The sequence below is a fragment of the Pongo abelii genome, chromosome 19 (genome assembly GCF_028885655.2).
Source record: "Pongo abelii isolate AG06213 chromosome 19, NHGRI_mPonAbe1-v2.0_pri, whole genome shotgun sequence".
NCBI lineage: Eukaryota > Metazoa > Chordata > Mammalia > Primates > Hominidae > Pongo > Pongo abelii.
Window position 1 is genome coordinate 70,072,138 of NC_072004.2, and position 20,117 is coordinate 70,092,254.

General features: G+C 40.1%; 1 protein-coding gene across 1 annotated transcript in view; it reads right to left on the reverse strand.

Moving 5' to 3' along the window:
* The window catches only part of IKZF3 (IKAROS family zinc finger 3), a 110,105-nt gene that overhangs the window by 31,832 nt on the left and 58,156 nt on the right, over positions 1 to 20,117 (reverse strand). Inside the window, exons 4-5 of the mRNA XM_003778862.5 lie at positions 3,468 to 3,728; positions 2,207 to 2,374 (exon numbers count right to left, since the gene is read on the reverse strand). Of these exons, the coding sequence (XP_003778910.1) occupies positions 2,207 to 2,374; positions 3,468 to 3,728 (429 nt within the window). The remainder of the gene's footprint in view (positions 1 to 2,206; positions 2,375 to 3,467; positions 3,729 to 20,117) is intronic.

Consider the following 20,117-nt stretch of genomic DNA (forward strand, 5'->3'; position numbering starts at 1 on the left):
CAGGAGTTTGAGACCAGCCTGCCTAACATGGCAAAACCCCATCTCTACTAAAAATACAATAATTAGCCAGGCACAGTGGCTCACGCCTGTAATCTCAGCACTTTTGGAGGCCGAGGCGGGTGGATCACGAGGTGAGGAGTTCGAGACTAGCCTGGCCAATGTGGTGAAACCCCATCTCTACTAAAAATACAAAAATTAGCCAGGCGTGATGGTGTGAGCCTGTAGTCCCAGCTACTCAGGAGGCTGAGGCAGAAGAATCGCTTGAACCTGGGAGGCGGAGGTTGCAGTGAGCTGAGATTGCACCACTGTACTCCAGCCTGGGCGAAAGAGCGAGACTCCGTCTCAAAGAAACAAACAAACAAACAAACGAAATTAGCCGGGCGTCGTGGTAGGCATCTATAATCCCAGCTACTAGGGAGGCTGAGGCAGGAGAATTGCTTGAACCTGGGAGGCGGAGATTGCAGTGAGCTGAGATGGCGCCACTGTACTCCAGCCTGGGTGACAGAGTGAGACACCGTCTCAAACAAACAAACAAACAAAATTAGCCAGGCGTTGTGGCAGGCATCTATAATCCCAGCTACTAGGGAGGCTGAGGCAGGACAATGGCTTGAACCCGGGAGGCGGAGGTTGCAGTGAGCCGAGATCACGCCACTGCACTCCAGCCTGGGCAACAGAGCAAGACTCCATCTCAAAAAAAAAAAAAAAAGGAAATAAAAATGAATTGTAACAATGACTTCGTCTAAATGTCTAAGATGAAGGAAAAGTTTCACCCATACAATTCATGCAACCTTTATTCTGCCAACTCCCCAAATGCTTTATTGCTTGAAATATGTAAGTAATAACTTCAACTATCTGTGCAAGGCTGGTCTTTCTGATTGTTGATAGAATATACTCAATGCATTTGTCAGTTTTAGGGGCTAAAATTTTTATTTTCTAACTCCTCTTGCTCTGTTTAAAACAGAGGCTTTGGGATTTAAAGCACTAAAAGATCCTTATGGAATCCTAAATTAAAACAAATGCAGGTTTGCTAGGGCTAAAAATGTTACGTTTCTGCATAAATTGGGTTCTCTGGAATCTGTCTTTAAAAAGCCTACTATTGTTTCCTACTTGAAAAAGCCAACAGTAGAGAACTATTCTAATTTTTTCGAACCAAACTCATCCTTAATTCATTACTTTGAAAAATGAGCTGTAAAAGAGAGAAACCCTTCAATTGCCAATTATGATCTCTCATGGTGGGTTTTGTTGGGGCTGACTTGTTTAATCCTAGTGGCTGAATTATAACAAGTTTTGAGTTTGGGGCTAGGTTTTAATCAAAGCAGTAGATGTGAACTGACATAAAAACAAGCCTTTTTTTCCAGTTAAAATTTTGCCAGATAACATCAAGAACATGAGGTCCCAAATTTGAAAATAAACTCAGTCTTACTTTTCTAGGACGGAAATTCTAAATCTTGAAAAAAAAAGTATTATCTTGGTCAAAATACGGAGTAAAAACATTAAGACAGCACATAACTTTTTACAAATCTTTACTGTTGTTCAATCTTTTAGAGATTTAAAATAAATAGGCTGGCTGGGCATGGTGGCTCCTGCCTGTAATCCCAGCACTTTGGGAGGTCAAAGTGGGAGGAATGCCCAAGCTCAGAAGTTTGAGACCAGCCTGAGCAACATAGTGAGACCTCATGTTTATTTAAAAAAAAAAACAAAGTGGGCTGATCCAGAGGAAAGTTGGATTTAATAAATTTATCCCGAATGGCCAAAAAGCAGCCCCCAAACAATGATTTATATCCAGATTACAGTTTTTTGTAATTTACAAACTGTACATCATTTGCTTTTCTCGTCTTTTGAATGGAAAGAGTGTGTGTGTTAGGAAAATAATCTTCTAATAAAGTTTACCAGAAGAAAATACTGATGGCTATAATTTTCTCACAAAAATTAAAAAGACATTTTTTATAGGGTGGGCTCTTCCTATCTGACTGTGTTGTTCTCCATGGGTGCGAGGATGGTGAGGAGATGATCATCTCCACTGAGGCAGACGGAGAGCAATTAGTGCCTTAATGGTCGTGTAATTAGCCCTAGAGGTCTCTGCTGTTGTAACCCTTCAGAACAAGAATGACAGATTGAAACCTTCCTACTTAACTCTTTCTAGTTTCCACACTGGGCACTGAGGAATGCAGTTCCTAGACGTGGAATGCTCATTTCTCTCACTTACCAGAATGTGTCCTAAGATGCCCCGTGAGCGCATCTCTTCTTTGGCATGCATAGTTGCAGAGGTGACACTTAAAAGGTTTTTCCCCTGTGTGCAGTTTAATGTGGCGGAGGAGGTTACCTTTCTGAGTAAAAGATGCCCCACACTGATTACACTGGAATGGGCGTTCACCTTTAAAAAGGACAAAAAAGGAGATTTCTGGTCACAGGCAAGTGGAGAAACATATGCACAGATTAGATGTCTAGGGCAAAAGCTCATCTTTTAGACAGTTACTGTTCACATTGGGATCAGTTGGGAGCTGCATTTCAAGGCAAGCCTAAGACTTACTTATGAAATCTCCTCTGTAGAAGAGAAAAAGCACCCACTAGCAAGGCTATTTTAGGTATCATATTGAATCAGAGCAAAGAAACAAGAGTAGCTCTAGAAGTGCTTTCTAGATCTAAGTTTTTATATTACTTGGTACTCCTTTTTTTTTTTTTTTTTTTTTTTTTTTTTTTTTTTAGACAGGGTCTTTTTGCTCTGTTGCTCAGGCTGGAGTGCAATGGTCCCATCATGGCTCACTGAAACCTTGACCTCCTGAGTTCAAGTGAGCCTGTCACCTCAGCCTTCAGAATAGCTGGGACTACCAGTGTTTGCCATCATGCCTGGCTAATTTTTTAGTATTCCTTTTGAATATAATCTCCTTTGAAAAAAGAGCCAGAAACTAAAGTCCTTACAAGGTGTTGAGGGCTAGAAATTCTCCTTTTTAAAGTCTTCATATGAGATGCGGGTTGGAATCGACTGGCTCAAGTGCGATGGTTGGGTTTGCATGCATTTCTATAGACTACCTGTTTATTGTCTGAAAATACATTATTTTAAACTGGAAATAAAAACTATGTCCTTTCATTTACCAAATTTGAACCCAATACAATAAGAAGATCTGCTCTTATTAAAAATGTTATGCAAAAATATACAAAAGATGGCTAAGAAGCAAATCACATAATTCAACTCCTACTTAGAAACTGAAGAAAAAGTATTTGGCTGACCTAGAACGCTGTGCTCTCTACAGTCTTTTTTTATTCATAGCATTTGCAATATGTTTGCCAAATGCATGGTGAGGCAGGAATAAAAAGCACTGAGTGAACGGCAATGCAGAGAGAGAGATACATCAGCATTATAGCAAAAATTAATGAAAGTAACCAAAAGTTCCAAATTCCACCACTTCATTTCTCACGTGGCTGCATTAGGATAGTTTTCAGAAGAATGAAAAAAGCAGACTATTTACCAGTATGGCTTCGCTTATGAACCATTAAGACATTGAAGCTGATGCAGGATAATCCACACACATCGCAGTTCATCTTTCCACTGGTTGGCCTGCTACTATCGAATGAGACAACATGTCTCTCCAACTTAATGTTTTCATATTCATTATATTCTCTTGAATAGCTGTAAGGGATTTCAGGCTCTTCTGCATTTCCCATGGGCTCTGACTTTAAAACATTCTCATCTCTTTCACTGTATTCATCTTTCACTTTCATTGAATCATCTGCAGGGAAGAAAATGCAAGAAATGAACAATGACTGTACTTGAAGCTATCAAAGCAGCTCAAACAGCAGAGACCCACAACTGACAATTAAATACCAAACGAAGCTAACAAAACACTGCACATCTACAAAACAAGAAAGCACCATTAGCATGACCGCACGTTATTTAAATTCAGAACCACAGTCAGAGGAAAACACACATACTTACACACATAAAAATAGATGATAGTGTTTTAGGCTATCCAGAAAATTACAGATAATAGATTTTAGCTAAGTTTGCTCAAAGTGGCCATGAAACAAACATTGAGCAACTCTTCTCCAGTACTAGGGGAGAGGAAGGGTTCTCAGATCTAGTACTGTTTTTGGTGGCTGCAGTTAAAAAGGCAAGGTGATGTACTCTTAGCTTTCAAGGAGAAAATATTGTTTGAATCCTTCAAATGCGTCCAATGTAAGCCATTAAGATTAAGAGTTGACTAGTTAACGTAGTTTTTCTAATTTTAATCCATGCGTTGCCTCTTCCCCTTCCACGTATATGAATTGCTAAAACACATCTTATCTCTGTCTCTCTTGGAGCTGATAAAGGCACAACATTGACTGTAGAGGAAGCTGTCAGTACTAATGAAAAAGTGTTGAGAAAGACAAAAGGAAAAGTAATTCTTTCATATAACCTAAGGAGTCACTTTCATCGACACAGGTAAGTGGGGCTCAATCTAAACAAGAGGAAGGACCCTTAGGTCCCAAGTTAGGGAGGACTAAACTCAAGGACTCAAGGATTGTGTAATAGGACTGGATAGGAGAGGAGGGACTGGCTCAAGTGAGTTGGCTGACCAAGTACTATCTTAAGAGCTGCAATGTAAATACATGAAATTTAAAAGAAGAGCTGTAATACTCTTCACGAAGAGAATAAGAACATATGAAGAATGTGGGAAAAATATGAAGAACATAAGAAACAAAGAAGGCAAATTTATGTACTTGCACTGACACTAAGTAAAACCTAAAAATTTGCCTGATGTAAGAATAATAAACATTTGTAAGGGATTTTTCATATATAAATTATGCTATATAAATGCTTACTTTTTCAACCATTGGTCCTTAGAAATCGAAAGTTGTACCTCCCCATGAGGAATCACAAATCAACGGAGTGTAGGGCTGGAAGGGAATTTAAAGGTCATCTAATCCAACCCTCTTGTTTCTCAGATGAGGAAATCTGGGAGCAGAGATGTTTTCAGTCATTTGTCGAAGGTCACGCATCCAGTTACTGGCAGAGGTGTGATTAGAATGCAAAACTTAAGCTTGAACTATCAATTACTTGGATCTGACCTCATGCACTAGACATATAAGGCCTAAGTGGGTTCTTACCAACTATATTACACACCCTCCCATCAATGGTGTAAATGTTAAAACCCAAAACACTCTGAAAAAAAGATATTTTTAAAAACTACATCCCTTCCAAAAAACATCAGTAAGTGTTGCTCCTCTTGCCACATAGGAGGAAGTACAACTGCAGCTGTGCCTGGCTTGCTACCTTCAACCCAAGTTTCAATTTTCACTTCTATCAAGGTTACCTTTCATCTATATTAACTGTGTTTGCTTAATAGAGCAAGACAGGGCCTAACCACCATCAGAGGAGCCAGGGCTGCCACACTGTTCCACTGCTTCCTACCACAGTTCATGGTTCACAACTTTTCACTCTTTGACTAGCAAAGATGTAGGGCTGTAGGATAAGTCCAACATGTTTCAAATTTGCCCACCCTATGGATCTGGGTTATATAAGAAATGATATCTGTTTCCTACTTGGAAAGAGGTTTACTTCTTTCTCTGGATAGGTCTTCCCTGCCTTCAAGTGGAATTTGTTTGCTGAAGTGTTTATTTTTTATTTATTTATTTTTTTAAGAGAAGGATGCACCTGAGGCTTGTACTCGCCTCCCTTCCTCCATCACTCCAGCTGTGGGTAATATCCCACCAAAGCTTGAGTGCTCTTCAGTTTGCATGTAGGCGTTTAAAAGAACCTCAACGGAAAATTTCAGCTACTTAAAACCAAAAACAGCAGATAGAAAAGGCCAGCAGAAAAGGATCCTTTCCATTTTGGTTAGAAAATGTGAACATGACCAGACTCAGGCCACTCCATGGTCACTGAACTTTAAAATGTAGTAAGATCAGTGTGTTGAGCCTTTCTGAAAACAGAGGACATAAGAGAGCTGTCCTTTCCCTCAGGATTTTGGCTTTAGTTGGCCTGACCTGGAATTCAATACGACACCATCCTGGCTCAAGAGCAGATCTTAGCTTTAGCCCTTTAGGAGTCAGCTATAGAGCAAGGAAGACAGTATTTGAGACCCAGGGACATAAGGACACAGGGACAGGGCATTAGAGAAGTCTTTTGGGCTTACATAGTTGCTGGTTTGCCTTTGGAGTCTTACCAGTTTTGGATGAATGACCTGGATGACCTCTCTGCATGGTTACTGGGGATTAGCAATTTATTTTTATTTTATTCTATTTTATTTTTTGAGACATAGTCTTGCTCTGTTGCCCAGCCTGGAGTGTAGTGGCATGATCGGCTCACTGCCACCTCTACTTCCCAGGTTCAAGTGATTCTCCTGCCTCAGCATCCCGAGTAGCTGGGATTACAGGCGTGCACCACAACGCCTGGCTGATTTTTGTATTTTTAGTAAAGACGGGGTTTCGCCATGTTGGCCAGGCTGGTCTCGAACTCCTGACCTCAAGTGATCCACCCGCCTCGGCCTCCCAAAGTGCTGGGATTACAGGCCTGAGCCACCGTGCCCAACCAGATTCTAATTTATTCTAATATTCAACTCTGTTACCTTCTCAAGGTAAGCCATAATAAATTGCTGGCTGGGCGCAGTGGTTCATGCCTGTAACCTCAGCACTTTGGAAGGCCAAAGCGGGTGGATCACTTGAGGTCAGGAGTTTGAGACCAGCCTGGTCAACATAGCGAAACCCCGTCTCCACTAAAAATACAAAAAATTAGCTGGGCATGGTGGCTCCCAGCTACTGGGGAGGCTGAGGCAGGAGAATCGCTTCAACCTGGGAGGTGGAGGTTGCAGTGACCAGAGATCGTACCACTGCACTCCAGCCTGGGCGACAGAGCAAGACACCATCTCAAAAAAGATAAAATAAATAAAATAAATTAGAATTTAAGGTATGAATGAGATTCCTGAGAAATATTAGGCTTAGTACTCAGCCTCCAAACACAGTCCACCAAAACCAGGAAAGGCATTAGCCTGCTCTAATGAAGGGATTCATCCCATTCCCTGGAAGACTTATTGGAGCAGAGAAAAGGGGTGTTCTACTTAGAAAAATTCTATTAGAAAATACTAATGAACATGTGTAAAATCAAACTTGTCATCTTTGAACCCAAACTTGCTTCTAATTTATGACTTATTTATGTTGAGAAATGGCATCACCCTTCTTCCAGTCTCCAAGTCATGAAACTGTGGAACCTTTTCTCTTTCAATTTCTACATCAAGTCAGTCTCCAAGACCTATCAACTCTATGTCTTTAGGCTCTGTAGGTGCCAATTCCTCTTTTCCTTTCCTTTTGCAATTTGGTTTCACCTTTCATCACATCATACCTAAATTCATCCTCTCTCAACATGCCTTTCTTTTTTTTTTTTTTTTTTTTTTTGAGTCAGAGTCTCACTCTGTTGCCCAGGCTGGAGTGCAGTGGTATGATCTCGGCTCACTGCAACCTCTGCCTCCCCGGTTCAAGCGATTCTCCTGCCTCAGCCTCCTGAGTAGCTGGGATTACAGGTGCCTGCCACCATGCCTGGCTATTTAAAAAAATTTTTTTTTTTTAGTAGAAACGGGGTTTCACCATCTTGGCCAGGCTGATCTTGAACTCCTGACCTCGTGATCCACCCATCTCGGCCTCCCAAAGTGCTGGGATTACAGGCGTGAGCCACTGCGCCCGGCCTCAACATTCCTTTCTAGACAGATTTAAGACACAGGTGGTCCAGGAGCGGTGGCTCACACCTGGAATTTCAGCACTTTGAGAGGCCAAGGTGGGTGGATCATGAGGTCAGGAGATCGAGACCATCCTGGCTAACACGGTGAAACCCCATCTCTACTAAAAATACAAAAAATTAGCCAGGCGTGGTGGTGTGCGCCTATAGTCCCAGCTACTCAAGAGGCTGAGGCAGGAGAATCGCTTGAACCTGGGAGGTGGAGGTTGCAGTGAGCCGAGATCCTGCCACTGCACTCCAGCCTGGGAGACAAAGTGAGACTCTGTCTCAAGAAAAAAAAAAAAAGACATAGGTAAGCTATGCTTACTGCCTCTACAGCCTCAAAAAGGACTCAGAATTCTCTGTAATATGGCTTCTGCCTCCATAATTCACTTAATCTGCTCCCTTGAATATCACCAACCATAATCTCCTGATTACTAGATTCAGAGCTTTTTTGTATGCCACTCTCCCCAACTTCTTTGTAATCCTCAACACTGCTGACCACTCACCATTCCTTGTTCTTCTGCATTCCTCTTTCTTTTCTTTCTTTTTTTCTTTTCTTTTTTTTTTTTTTTGAGACAGAGTCTCACTCTGTTGCCCAGGCTAGAGTACAGTGGTGCGATCTCAGCTCACTGCAACCTCCGCCTCCCAGGTCCAAGCGATTCTCCTGCCTCAGCCTCCCGAGTAGCTGGGACTACAGGCACGTGTCACCACACCTGGCTAATTTTTGTATTTTTAGTAGAGATAGGGTTTTACCATGTTGGCCAGGCTGGTCTCGAACTCCTGACTTCAGGTGATCCACCTGTCTTGGCCTCCCAAAGTGTTGGGATTACAGGCGTGAGCCACCATGCCCGGCCCTGCACTCCTATTTCTTCAATGAAAATGTACCTTCTTTCCTTGCCTTTCTGATTGCTTCCTTCTTGACCCTTTTCTTTCCTTTGCATCCTAAATACTGTCCTTAACCTTCTCTTTTCTTCCCTCTATACCCCTCTTGTATGGCAATTTCATTCATTCTTAAGGCTTCAACTAACATCTTATATGATTAATTCCCATATATATAACTCTAGGTGTAATCTCTCTCCCTTTCTTTAGTTCTCTATTTCTGAAGGCTTCCTAGGTATCTTCCCAGTTACTCAGGCTAGAATCCTTACAGTCATCTTTCCTTTCTCCTGATTGGGCCCCACATTCAGTCATTCAGTGGTTCTATCTGTGTATCCAATCTCTAATCTGTTTCTCCACTCCAGTATTTTGCATGCCCATTACTTAATTCTCAGACCCTATGACTTTCCCATGATCTGCTTATTGCTGTAGCCCCCGCACTGTTCTCTTTGCTTCCCTTCTTTTTCCTTTCCAGCCCATCTTGTTCATTGCTACAAGATTGCTCTTCCTAAATTCTAGCTCTGGTCATGTCATGGCCCTGTCAAAATTCTTCAATATTTTCCACTGCCAACAAAATAAAGTCCAAACTCAGAAACAAATAATTTAAAAGGCCTTTCGGGATCTGGCCCCAACCTATCTTTGGCATATTAATTTTGACTAGTTAGATCTTTAACGAAAGAACTTCTAAGTAGTCTTATTTCCACTGCCTAAAAGATCTTTCCCCAACATGGCCACAGGTCCAAGTCCTACACATCCTACACATTTTTTTTTTTTTTTTTTTTTGAGACGGAGTCTTGCTCTGTCACCCAGGCTGGAGTGCAGTGGCGCGATCTCGGCTCACTGCAACTTCTGCCTCCCGGGTTCATGCCATTCTCTTGGCTCAGCCTCCCAAGTAGCTGGGACTACAGGCGCCCACCACCATACCCATCTAATTTTTTGTATTTTTAGTAGAGATGGGGTTTCACCATGTTAGCCAGGATGGTCTTGATCTCCTGACCTCGTGATCCGCCGGCCTCGGCCTCCCAAAGTGCTGGGATTACAGGCATGAGCCACAGCGCCTGGCCACTGTCCTACACATTTTTAAAGGTCAAACTAATATGCTATCTCCTGGCTACTATGCCTTCCCTGATCACCCCAGCTGGAAAATAGCCTGCTCCTTCTTCCTGGGTTACTTATGAACTCACCTCCCCTAGTCTCCCCGATAAATATGTAAGCTAGCTGAGGGCAGAAGCTATACAGATTGTGTGTGTGTGCGTGTGTGTGTGTGTGTGTGTGCGTTTAACTCAGTATTCCCTATGACACTGCTTAACCTGTATCTGTAAGACCAGAGGTTATGTGGTTTTAAAATAGAAAATTTGGGGCTCCTACCATAGATCTACTAATCTGGGGGGTGGAGACTGGCAATGTTCATTTAAAACCATGCTCTCCAGATAAACCTTATGCAAAATGGAGTTTGAGAGCCACTGCCTAGAGTTAGACGCAGTGCCCTACATAAAATAGACATCCAATAAATTCCTGGTGTATGAATATATCATTGCGTTAGCCTCCTAACTGGCCCACGGTACATGTGACCTCTGTTATACTGCATCCTATTGCCAGAATAATCATGCTGTAGCAATGAAACTCTTGTTTAAAACTTTCAATGATTTCATTTGCTTATAGAATAAAGTCCAAACTCCTTAATGAGGTATTCAAGCACCTGTCCAGAACTTGCTCCAGGTTTAAGATTAAGGATACTTAATCATCTCATTTCTCAGTCTTCTTGAATCACCTTTCTCTCTATACTAGAACTTTACTATTCAAATTGAGGTCCTTGGATAAGCAGTTCTGCAACCCCCTGGGAGCTTGTTAGAAATACAGGTGCTCAGGCCTCAACCTAGACCTACTGGACCAGAATTTGCATTTTAACAAGATCCTCAAGGATTCTTATGCACATTAAAGTCTGAGAAGCACAGCAGCAACATGACTAATCACAGTTCTCCAAGCCTCTTCTCCAGCCTTTCCCACACCTAAAATATCCTTCTACCATTTCAATAGTGTATTCAAACTTCCACATGCAGTTTAAATGCCACTTCTTCCACGAAGTCTTCCTTGATACCCTTAACTAGAAAAAAAATTATGTTTCTTTGCTCTCATACATCCGTCTTATTCTGCTTTATATTTAGTATGATATAATTACATTGCTACAGATATGCTTTTATGTAGTTGATGTGTTCATGAAATGTTTCATGCAAAACCAATAACACTGAATGTAGATTAACATTCTACATTCAGAAATGTTTATTTTGCCCTGATTTCAGTTGTCAGTGACTGGCAACACCCGTTCATTTAATAAAGGCAGAAAATCTTAAAGACCTGGTGACAAATACTTGAATATATTTGGGGAACTGCCTGATAGTATCCTGAAGTCTTTTGTAAAGTGAATAAATCTTTTATAGTATGAATAATCTCATGTTTTGGTTTTGTAAATTCTAATCTTCTTATAATATATATCAGGTTTCTTAGACATACATCTTAAGTTGACACTTAGAAGACTGTCAAGAAGCCTCATAGACACTGGTGAAAGTTTATTTCTTAAGTCAGGTGGTGGGTGTATGGATGTTTTCTTATTATTCTTTAATCTATACATGTAATTATACTTGCCTTTTTGTACATATGATCTATTTTATAATTTAAAAAGTTAAAGGCTTCCTGAATACATTTTTTATAACTGAACTTGTGGAGAAAAGAATATACCAAACCACAAATTGCTGATAAAGGTAATTGCTACACATTCCCAGAGGCGGGGAAAAGATGTCTAAATTGAATCTAACCCATATGAAATTAGATTAAACTAAACTTCTTTCTAAAGGAGCTACTCTAGGGTACAATTGCTCCCATCTTTGTCTATGTTTTCAGGCCTCTTAGGAAGATGACACACACGAACACACACACACCCCAGAGAGAATTTTGTAGGCTGAAGAGAACAAAGGTTTGGCTCACTGGGGCTGATGCACATGGTTTCATTTCCTGGGGTGATGGTTATCACATGAAAGGCTTGTACTCCAGAGTAGACATTTTTGGTTTCACCTGAGACACTGCAAAAACAATGGGTCCTGGAAAGGATCCAACATCTAAATCCTTCAGGGGCAATAGCAGTCTCAGCCAACTGTGCCTCAGTTTGTTTTTACAGGCACATAAAATGCTCAGTTGGAGAGAAGAACCTATCAAAGATGGCAAACAGAACAGACAACTTGGGTATCTTGGAGAGCATGTTGATACTAGGAATTTCCCAGTGGAAAAAAGAGATTCTGAATTTCCACCTTAAACTATGAGATCTCAAATCCAACTCTAAGAAGGACAAAGTTGGAAGTAATATCCTCAGGTCTGCCAGAGATATTGTGAGAAGGGACAAAACAAGATAGAGGCTGTTAGGGAAGGCACAAAAGGGTGATGTTATTTAAGTGTTTTACAAGGATCGGGGGTCATAACCATGAAATCTTTAGCAAATGCAAAAGTCAACTGGATAACAAAGAAGCTTAATCATCTTAATGTGGCATTTTAATGATGCCACTGATTTGCTATGCCAATTCAGAGATAATGAGGCCCTAATGCTACAGATGTTCAGCCAGGCTAAAAGAAAGGGGGGGTGGGCTTTTCTAGCATGCCATTTTCTAACTATCCAATTAAACAAATTGTGAAAGCATCTAAACAGTTTACCAGGTTTTGACAGCTGTTAATAGGATTTAGAAGCTTGAAGCACTAAAAAGCAAAATGGGAAATATATGTATTGTAGGTATTCAGTCTACAAAGTTTGTTACTGTCACCCAATCTAGCACAAACAGATGAACTAGAACAGTTTTCCTTATAAAATTAATGTCTATACTTCTCTCCCACAATGACCTCTTTGTATTAGGAAGAAGAACACTGAAACGATGGGTCATTTTCATTTTCTAATTTATATTTTTATATGTAAAGTAATGAGAGAGAGAAACCGATGATATTTTTAGAACTAAAGAGTAAGGAAAGTTTTAATATTTGCTAACCGGTAAAATTATAAAGCTTCAATGCAAACTAAACTTTTGGTCGTTGATTTATAAAATCTATTACGTTTTCTTTTTTTCTCTTTTAAAATTTAAAATAATGAACGTCCGTTAATTTTGAAACTGCCTATTTTTAAATTAGGAAAAAACTGGAAAAGGTGAATCAGGCTAACAAGAGATGAAATACTGGCCGGGCGCGGTGGTTCACGCCTGTAATCCCAGCACTTTGGGAGGCTGAGGTGGGCGGATCACGAGATCAGGAGATCAAGACCATCCTGGCCAACATGGTGAAACCCTGTCTCTACTAAAAATACAAAAAAATAGCCGGGTGTGGTGACAGGCACCTGTAGTCCCAGTTACTCGGGAGGCTGAGGCAGGAGAATGCTGTGAACCCGGGAGGTGGAGCTTGCAAGTGAGCCAAGATCGCGCCACTGCACTCCAGACTGGGTGACAGAGCGAGACTCCATCTCAAAACAAACAAACAAAAAAGAGATGAAATACTGATATCTCAACACAGGTTTGGATAAAATTCTTTAGATTTAAGTTCTCATTGAAATACATTTTTGGCCAGGTGCAATAGCTCACATCTGTAACTCCAGCACTTCAGGAGGCAGAGGTGGGAGGATCGCTTGAGCCCAGGAGTTTGAGACCAGCCTAGGCAACAAAGTAAGATCCTGTCTCTACAAAAAATCAAAAAATTAGTCGGGTGTGGTAGTGTGTGCCTGTTGTCCCAGCTACACAGGAGGCTAAGGTAGGAGATTCCCTTGAACTCAGGAGGTCAAGGCTGCAGTGAGCTGTGTTCATGCCACTGCACTCTAGCCTGGGAGACAGAGCGAGACCTTGTCTCAAAAAAAAAAAAGAAAAAAAATTAAAGTCATGAGAAAATAGCCAGGTATGGTAGAATACCTTGGAATAGCTGGGAATACAGCATGCCTGTAGTCCCAACTACTCAAGAGGCTGAGAAGGGAGGATCACCTGAGCCTGGGGAGGTCCAGGCTGCAGTGAGCTGTGATCATGCCACTGTACTCCAGCCAGCCTGGGCAACAGAGTGAGACCTGTCTCAAAAAAAAAAAAAAAAAGAATCTAAACTGGCCATCAGTAAATCACATCACTTCAAACGCAAGAGCATTAGCATGTAAAAAGTTTCATTTGCAAAGGAACTACCCTCAATTTTACTAATAACATTAATCTTTGCCTTATCTGACTATCAAATAGCTCATTCATGGGCATAATAATAAAAATAATTTTGTTTAATAATTTCAGTGCAATTCTTTGCTTCCCCATTAGAAGAAGAAGAGATTTACTACTTTTACAACAGAAATACACTATACATCAGCAGTAGGTAAGGTTCCAGCTGCTCAGCTGGGCTAAGCTCTTCAAATGTCATGGGGCCAGGTATAATTCTTTATCTAGAATTGTGAGGACTGCAGGCCATGATGTATGAAAGGTCTTTCTAAACTATAAAGAGTCTACAAGTATATTGTTTCATTTCTGCCCATTATAACAATTACTTTTTCTATTGATTATTTTCATCTACGTATTAAACTCTTTTGTATTTATATTTTTGAGAAATAACTGCTACCCATCAAAAAATAACGGATGAAAATACATTTAAAGAGGCTGAAGTTTTAGGTGTTGCCTAAACAAGCATAGACTAAAGTAGTTACCTGGTAGAAACTTCATTTGTAAATCCAAAAGAAAAAAAACTTGTGTTTTCATTCAAAATTCCCTTGCATAGAATATTCACTCTATCTTTTTTTTTTTTTTTTTTTTGAGATGGAGTTTCGCTCTTGTTGCCCAGGCTGGAATGCAATGGCGTGATCTCGGCTCACAGCAACCTCTACCTCCCGGGTTCAAGCCATTCTCCTGCCTCAGCCTCCGGAGTAGCTGGGATTACAGGCATGCACCACCATGCCCGGCTAATTTTGCATTTTTAGTAGAGACAGGGTTTCTCCATGTTGGTCAGGCTGCTCTCGAACTCTGGACCTCAGGTGATCCGCCCGCCTCGGCCTCCCAAAGCGCTAGGATTACAGGCGTGAGCCACCGCGCCCGGCCACTCTATCTTTTTTTAAAACAGGAATGAAAAAGTTTAAAGCACGTTAAAATACAATTCTTAGTAAAATTCAAAAACTGTCACCCAAATACAATTAAATTGACTAAAAAACATTCTGACTGTCACAATACCAAACTCAGGGTCACAGGTAAAGGAAGGAATGAAAAAGTCTTCTATATCCAGAGCATAAGTAGTTCTTGGTGTATATAACATGTTTTGTGTTATATCACAATTAGTGTATTTATTTCCCATATAGACTAGGAGTATTTTCAAGGTGGGGACTAGGTTTAAATAATATTCGTGTCCCCAGAACCTAACAAGGGGCTCGTTACTTTAGAAATTGAATGAATGGGTCGGGTGCGGTGGCTTATGCCTGTAATCCCGACACTCCAGCACTTTGGGAGGGCAAGGCGGGCAGATCATTTGAGGCCAGCAGTTCGAGACCAGCCTGGCTGACATGGTGAATCCCCGTCTCTACTAAAAATACAAAACATTAGCTGGGCATGGTGGCACGTGCCTGTAGTCCCAGCTACTCAGGAGGCTGAGGCAGGAGAATCGCTTGAACCCAGAAGGCAGAGGTTGCAGTGAGCCAAGATAGCTCCACTGCACTCCAGCCTGGGTGACAGCGAGACTCCGTCTCAAAAAAAAAAAAAAAAGAAATTGAATGAATGAATGAATGAACTTCTCGGGCAGCCTGAACCAATTTAGTGATGATAACTAGGCCAGGCAGAGAAGAAGTAGTAAATCACAATATACCCCTAACTTGTCTACAAGATTCTGATGCTGTCATGCAGTATGTAGTTTCTCTTAATGCATCAGAATAAGGTCCATGGCCCACAGTGATAGCCAGTCCTCTAGTTGACTTCTTTGCCCACTGTGGTCTGGCTTCTGCCCTTCCTGCTCCACCATTTTGCAATAGGATGCCACTGGCCAGTCCCTGCTTTTTAAACCTCTTTCCTTAGCTTATTCTTTGCTGATTCTACTCCTACCTCACTTATTTACTTATATCCTCTGTTTATTCCTCTTTCTCTGTCTCCTAGATGTGAATTATTTCCTAGGGCCTATTTCTTGAAACTTTTGCCTTTTCACTTTACATACTCTGTCTCCTGATCCAAGTTTTTATTGCTGTTGACTCTCAAATTTTTATTTCCAGTAGACCTGGAAAGCCATAGACATATACTTTCTGACATGTACAATCACTTTCTGAATTTCCAACACTTATCTCACACTCAACAAGTTGCAAACAAGCTCATTATCTCTCCCATTTATTCTCCGCTTTTCCTATAATATTCCCCGTTGTCCTCTCTACATAGTGGCTGTTTGATGTCAACGTCTGTGTATTATGCTGCTTCTATCAACATTTAGCACTGATACAGAGCTCAGTGACTACTTACCAAACAAACAAGGAAGTAAGGAAGGAAAGAAGATAAGAAAGAGGAAAGGAAAGCGTGGACAACTATACTATTATTTGCTTCAAGTACAAAATTAGGGTTGACAGTGTTTTAAAAAATTGTACAGATTGCAATTTTGCCTAAAGCTAGCATATTAGCCCAGGATAGAGGGAAACAATAAATTGTTATTTCTAACTTAAGGTATAATAATCAGACCCAAAGGGTATAAAGGATTCTTGGAGGAGAAGGAAATGAGTATAAGGATTAAGAATTAGAAGATTCTTGCTCTTTTTAGCATTACGTTAAAATACAAAATAAAAAAGAAATTAATATTTACCATCTGTAACATATTATTTAGACTTTTACCCATCTCTGGTTCTTCCCTTCCTTCTTCCCTGGTTCTCACATAATGGAATTAGAGCACTGAGAAATAATAGAAGAAACTCAGCACTGACTTCTCCTGGGTGAATGTACAACATTAAAAGCACACAAGGGAATGAGCTATCTTGTCACTGGAACATGTTCATCCCTGGGGTAAAGTGTAACAACTGCTTAACAGCTGCCCAGTAACATACTTCAAGGCTGCAAGCAAAGATGCATCCTAGCTCTACTGGAAACTGCAGAGGGAATATTGTCTGGTAGAATAAAACTAGAATGGAATCTGGCCAACAAACTGGAATCTATGTCCTTTCTATTTCAAACAGCAGCTTCTAATGATCACAGAGAGGTTTCTACTAACAATATTCAAGTATATCGGATGGGTATTGGTAATTACAGGGAAGGAACAATATGGTATTTAACTTATTTTTTCCACTGAAAATAGAGTTGAATGACTTTTTTTTTTAAAGGTTCTGATAAAAGAGCATGGGCTTTGGAGTAAGACAGAACCCAGGTTCAAGTTGTACTAACTAGCTGTGTGACCTCAGCAAGTAATTTGACTTCCGTGAATTTTCTCATTTGTGTTGTAGTAATGATAATATCTATACCTAATAGGGCTGTTACAGTAATGAAATCAAGCAAAATAATGTATATAAAGGTGTAGCATAGTAGCTGGCACATAATACGTTCATGACCTTGAGACAGGCAAAGATTTCTTAGATACAGCACTGAAAACATGATTCATAAATGAAAATATCCTGCAACTCAGTAAGACAAATAATCCAATTTTAAAATGCACGAAAGTAGTCTTTAGCTTTTCTAAGGTAATAAATAAAATTTTTAAAATGCACAAAAGATGTGAATTAACATTTCACCAAGGAAATTATATGAATGGACAACAGACCAATGAAAAGATGCTCATCATCATCAGTCATTAGAGAAGTGTGAATTAAAACCATAATGAGATTCCACTTCACACCTGCTAGAATGGCTACTATAAAAAAGACACAATAAAGAGCGTTGGCAAGGATGTGAAGAAAATGGAACCCTCATCCGTTGCTGGTGGGAGTGTAAAATGATACAGTCATTTTGGAAAACGGTTTGGCAGTATGGTGGGCAGCCTTCTAAAACGGCTCCTAGCATTCACACCCTTGTGTAATATTCCCCTCCAGTGTGGGCTGGACCTAGATGATTGCTTCTAATGAAAAAAACATGGAAAAGTGATGGAAGTTGTCTCTTCTGTGTTTAGGTTATAAAAGACTGTGACTTCCATCTCTCTCTCTCTTTCTCTCTGTGGTGCTTCTTGCAAGCTTCTCAGATGAAGTAAGCTGGAGAGCAAGCAGCTGAAGGCAGTGTCTGGCCAACCTCCAGTGAAGAAACGACGCCTTCAGTCTAACAGCCTTCAGGAACAGAATCCTGACAACAACCACATGAGTGAGCTTGGAAGCTGATTCTTCCCTAGTCAATTCTTTAGATGAGACCACAGTTCAGGTCAGTATCGTGTTAGCAGCCTTGGGAGAGACTGAAATAGAGGACCCAGATATCCTGTGCCTGTATTCCTGAGATAATATGTTTTAAGTTGCTAGGGTTTGGAGTCATTTGTCACACAGCGATCAATAACTAATATAGGGGTAGTTTCTTATAAAATTAAACATAAATTTACCATACAAGCCAACAATTTTAGGTATCTGCTCAAAAGCAGTGATAACCTATGTCCACATAAAGACTTGTACATAAATGTTCATAGAAGCTAAAAAATGCAAATTGAATGTCCATCAAACAGTGAATTGATAATCAAAATGTACTATATAAATACAATGATATTCTTTTTTTTTTTTGACAGAGTCTCACTGTCACCCAGGCTGGAGTGCAGCAGCATGATCATGGCTCACTAGGCAGCCTCGACCCCCTGGGCTCTAGCAATCCTCCCACCTCAGTCTCCTGAGTAGCTGGGACTATTTAAAATTTGATTTTTTCCTTTTTTTTTTTTTTTTTTTGTAGAGACGGGGCCTCTCTATGTTTCCAGCTACCCGGGAGGCTGAGGTGGGAGGATCACTTGAGCCCAGGAGTTTGAGACCAGCCTAGGCAACACAGTGAGATCCCATCTCAAAAATTTTAAGAAAAAAGAAATAAAAGAAATGCAGCAACATAGATGAACTTCAAAAACATTATGCTAAGTAAAAGAAGCCAGAAACAAAATATTATATATGGTATTATTCCATTTATATGAAATACCTAGAAACAGTAAATCTTTAGAGACAGAAATAATATTAGTGGTTGCCTGAGGCTGCAGGCAAGAATGGGGATCAACTACAAACAAGTACAAAGGGTTTTTTAGGGTGATGGAAATGTTTTAAAACATGGTGGTAGTTGTACAGCTCTGTAAATTTACTAGAAAAGTCATTGAATTGAACATTTAAAGTATGTAAATTATAACCACATTAAAGCTGTTTTAAAAAGAAATCTATACAGATAAACAAAACAAAATAAAATTGATAGCTCTGATACCGACTCTGAAACTGACTCTGATACTGACTCTGTCTCAAAATGGGAATGTTTAGCTACCCATTCACCAACGATTACAAGAAGCATCATGGTAAGTATAGTTTTTGAGCTATGATTACTTCCATATGACAAATGCTCAGAAGACTATTTTTAACTCCTTTTGTTCCTGTACAACTGATTTCATTCCCTTTCAACAAAACTAACAAGAATTAGCTTGTTGAAAAACACAAGGGCACCCGCTACTTGACAGTAGGAAAAACAAGCTTAAAAAATCAAGTATAAAAGAGTTGGCCTGATTGGACATTTCCCATACTTAGTTATTTTATTATCGATTTCAGATAAATACCTAACTACTGATTTTTGCTCTTTCTAAATTGGGCTAAAATCCATAAGGATCCAGATACATAAGGATATATTACTTCTTTGTTATATTTTGTGCTTTTATGGACCATACTGTCTCGCTTTCTATTCTGTTAATAATTTAGTGTGTTTTACTAGGCTGTGGTTATTAATTAGTTAATGAGCACTATCTCTGGACTGCAAAGCAGCAGTGATATAAATGCACCTGGGGAAGTTCACTGAGGGTTCATTCAGGAATGTGAGTTCTCTCGTAAGACAAAATAAGAAAATAAAGAATTATCTTTTCTATACAGTCTCAGAGAGAGAGAACTAGTACAACCTAAAGGACTAGAACCGGAAAATCAAGCTGATGGTAAGTAAGGAATAGGTCATATAAAAATTCAAGAGAGAGTTCTGGACTCCAAGTAATGAAAAGAGTAATAATGGACCATTAAGTAGTGTTTGTTCAAATGTCGGTGGATAGGAGGTATGACCACAGCCTAGGCTGACTTAACAGAAGTTAACAAAGAGCCTTTCCTATTTTCTCAAGGGCTGCTATGAAATTACTTAAGGAGTAAGAAAGGATAACAAAGGCCCTGGCTGAGATTTCTGCTTCTGTAGACGCAGGTGCAGAAAAGCCTGGTTCTAACACATCTTGTCAGTGTCTTTAATGCCACCAGACTGATGAATATAGTGAAATATCTATTGTGATCCCATTTTTACTTATTCAGTTGACATAATTAGCAAATCTATTAAGGGTAAGGTCACAAATTATTTTTAATTATTAAACCATAGGTCTCCATATGTTACTGTTTATACAGCATCACCCAGGGCAGAATGTAGTTTTCAAGACTGTCATTCCTGCA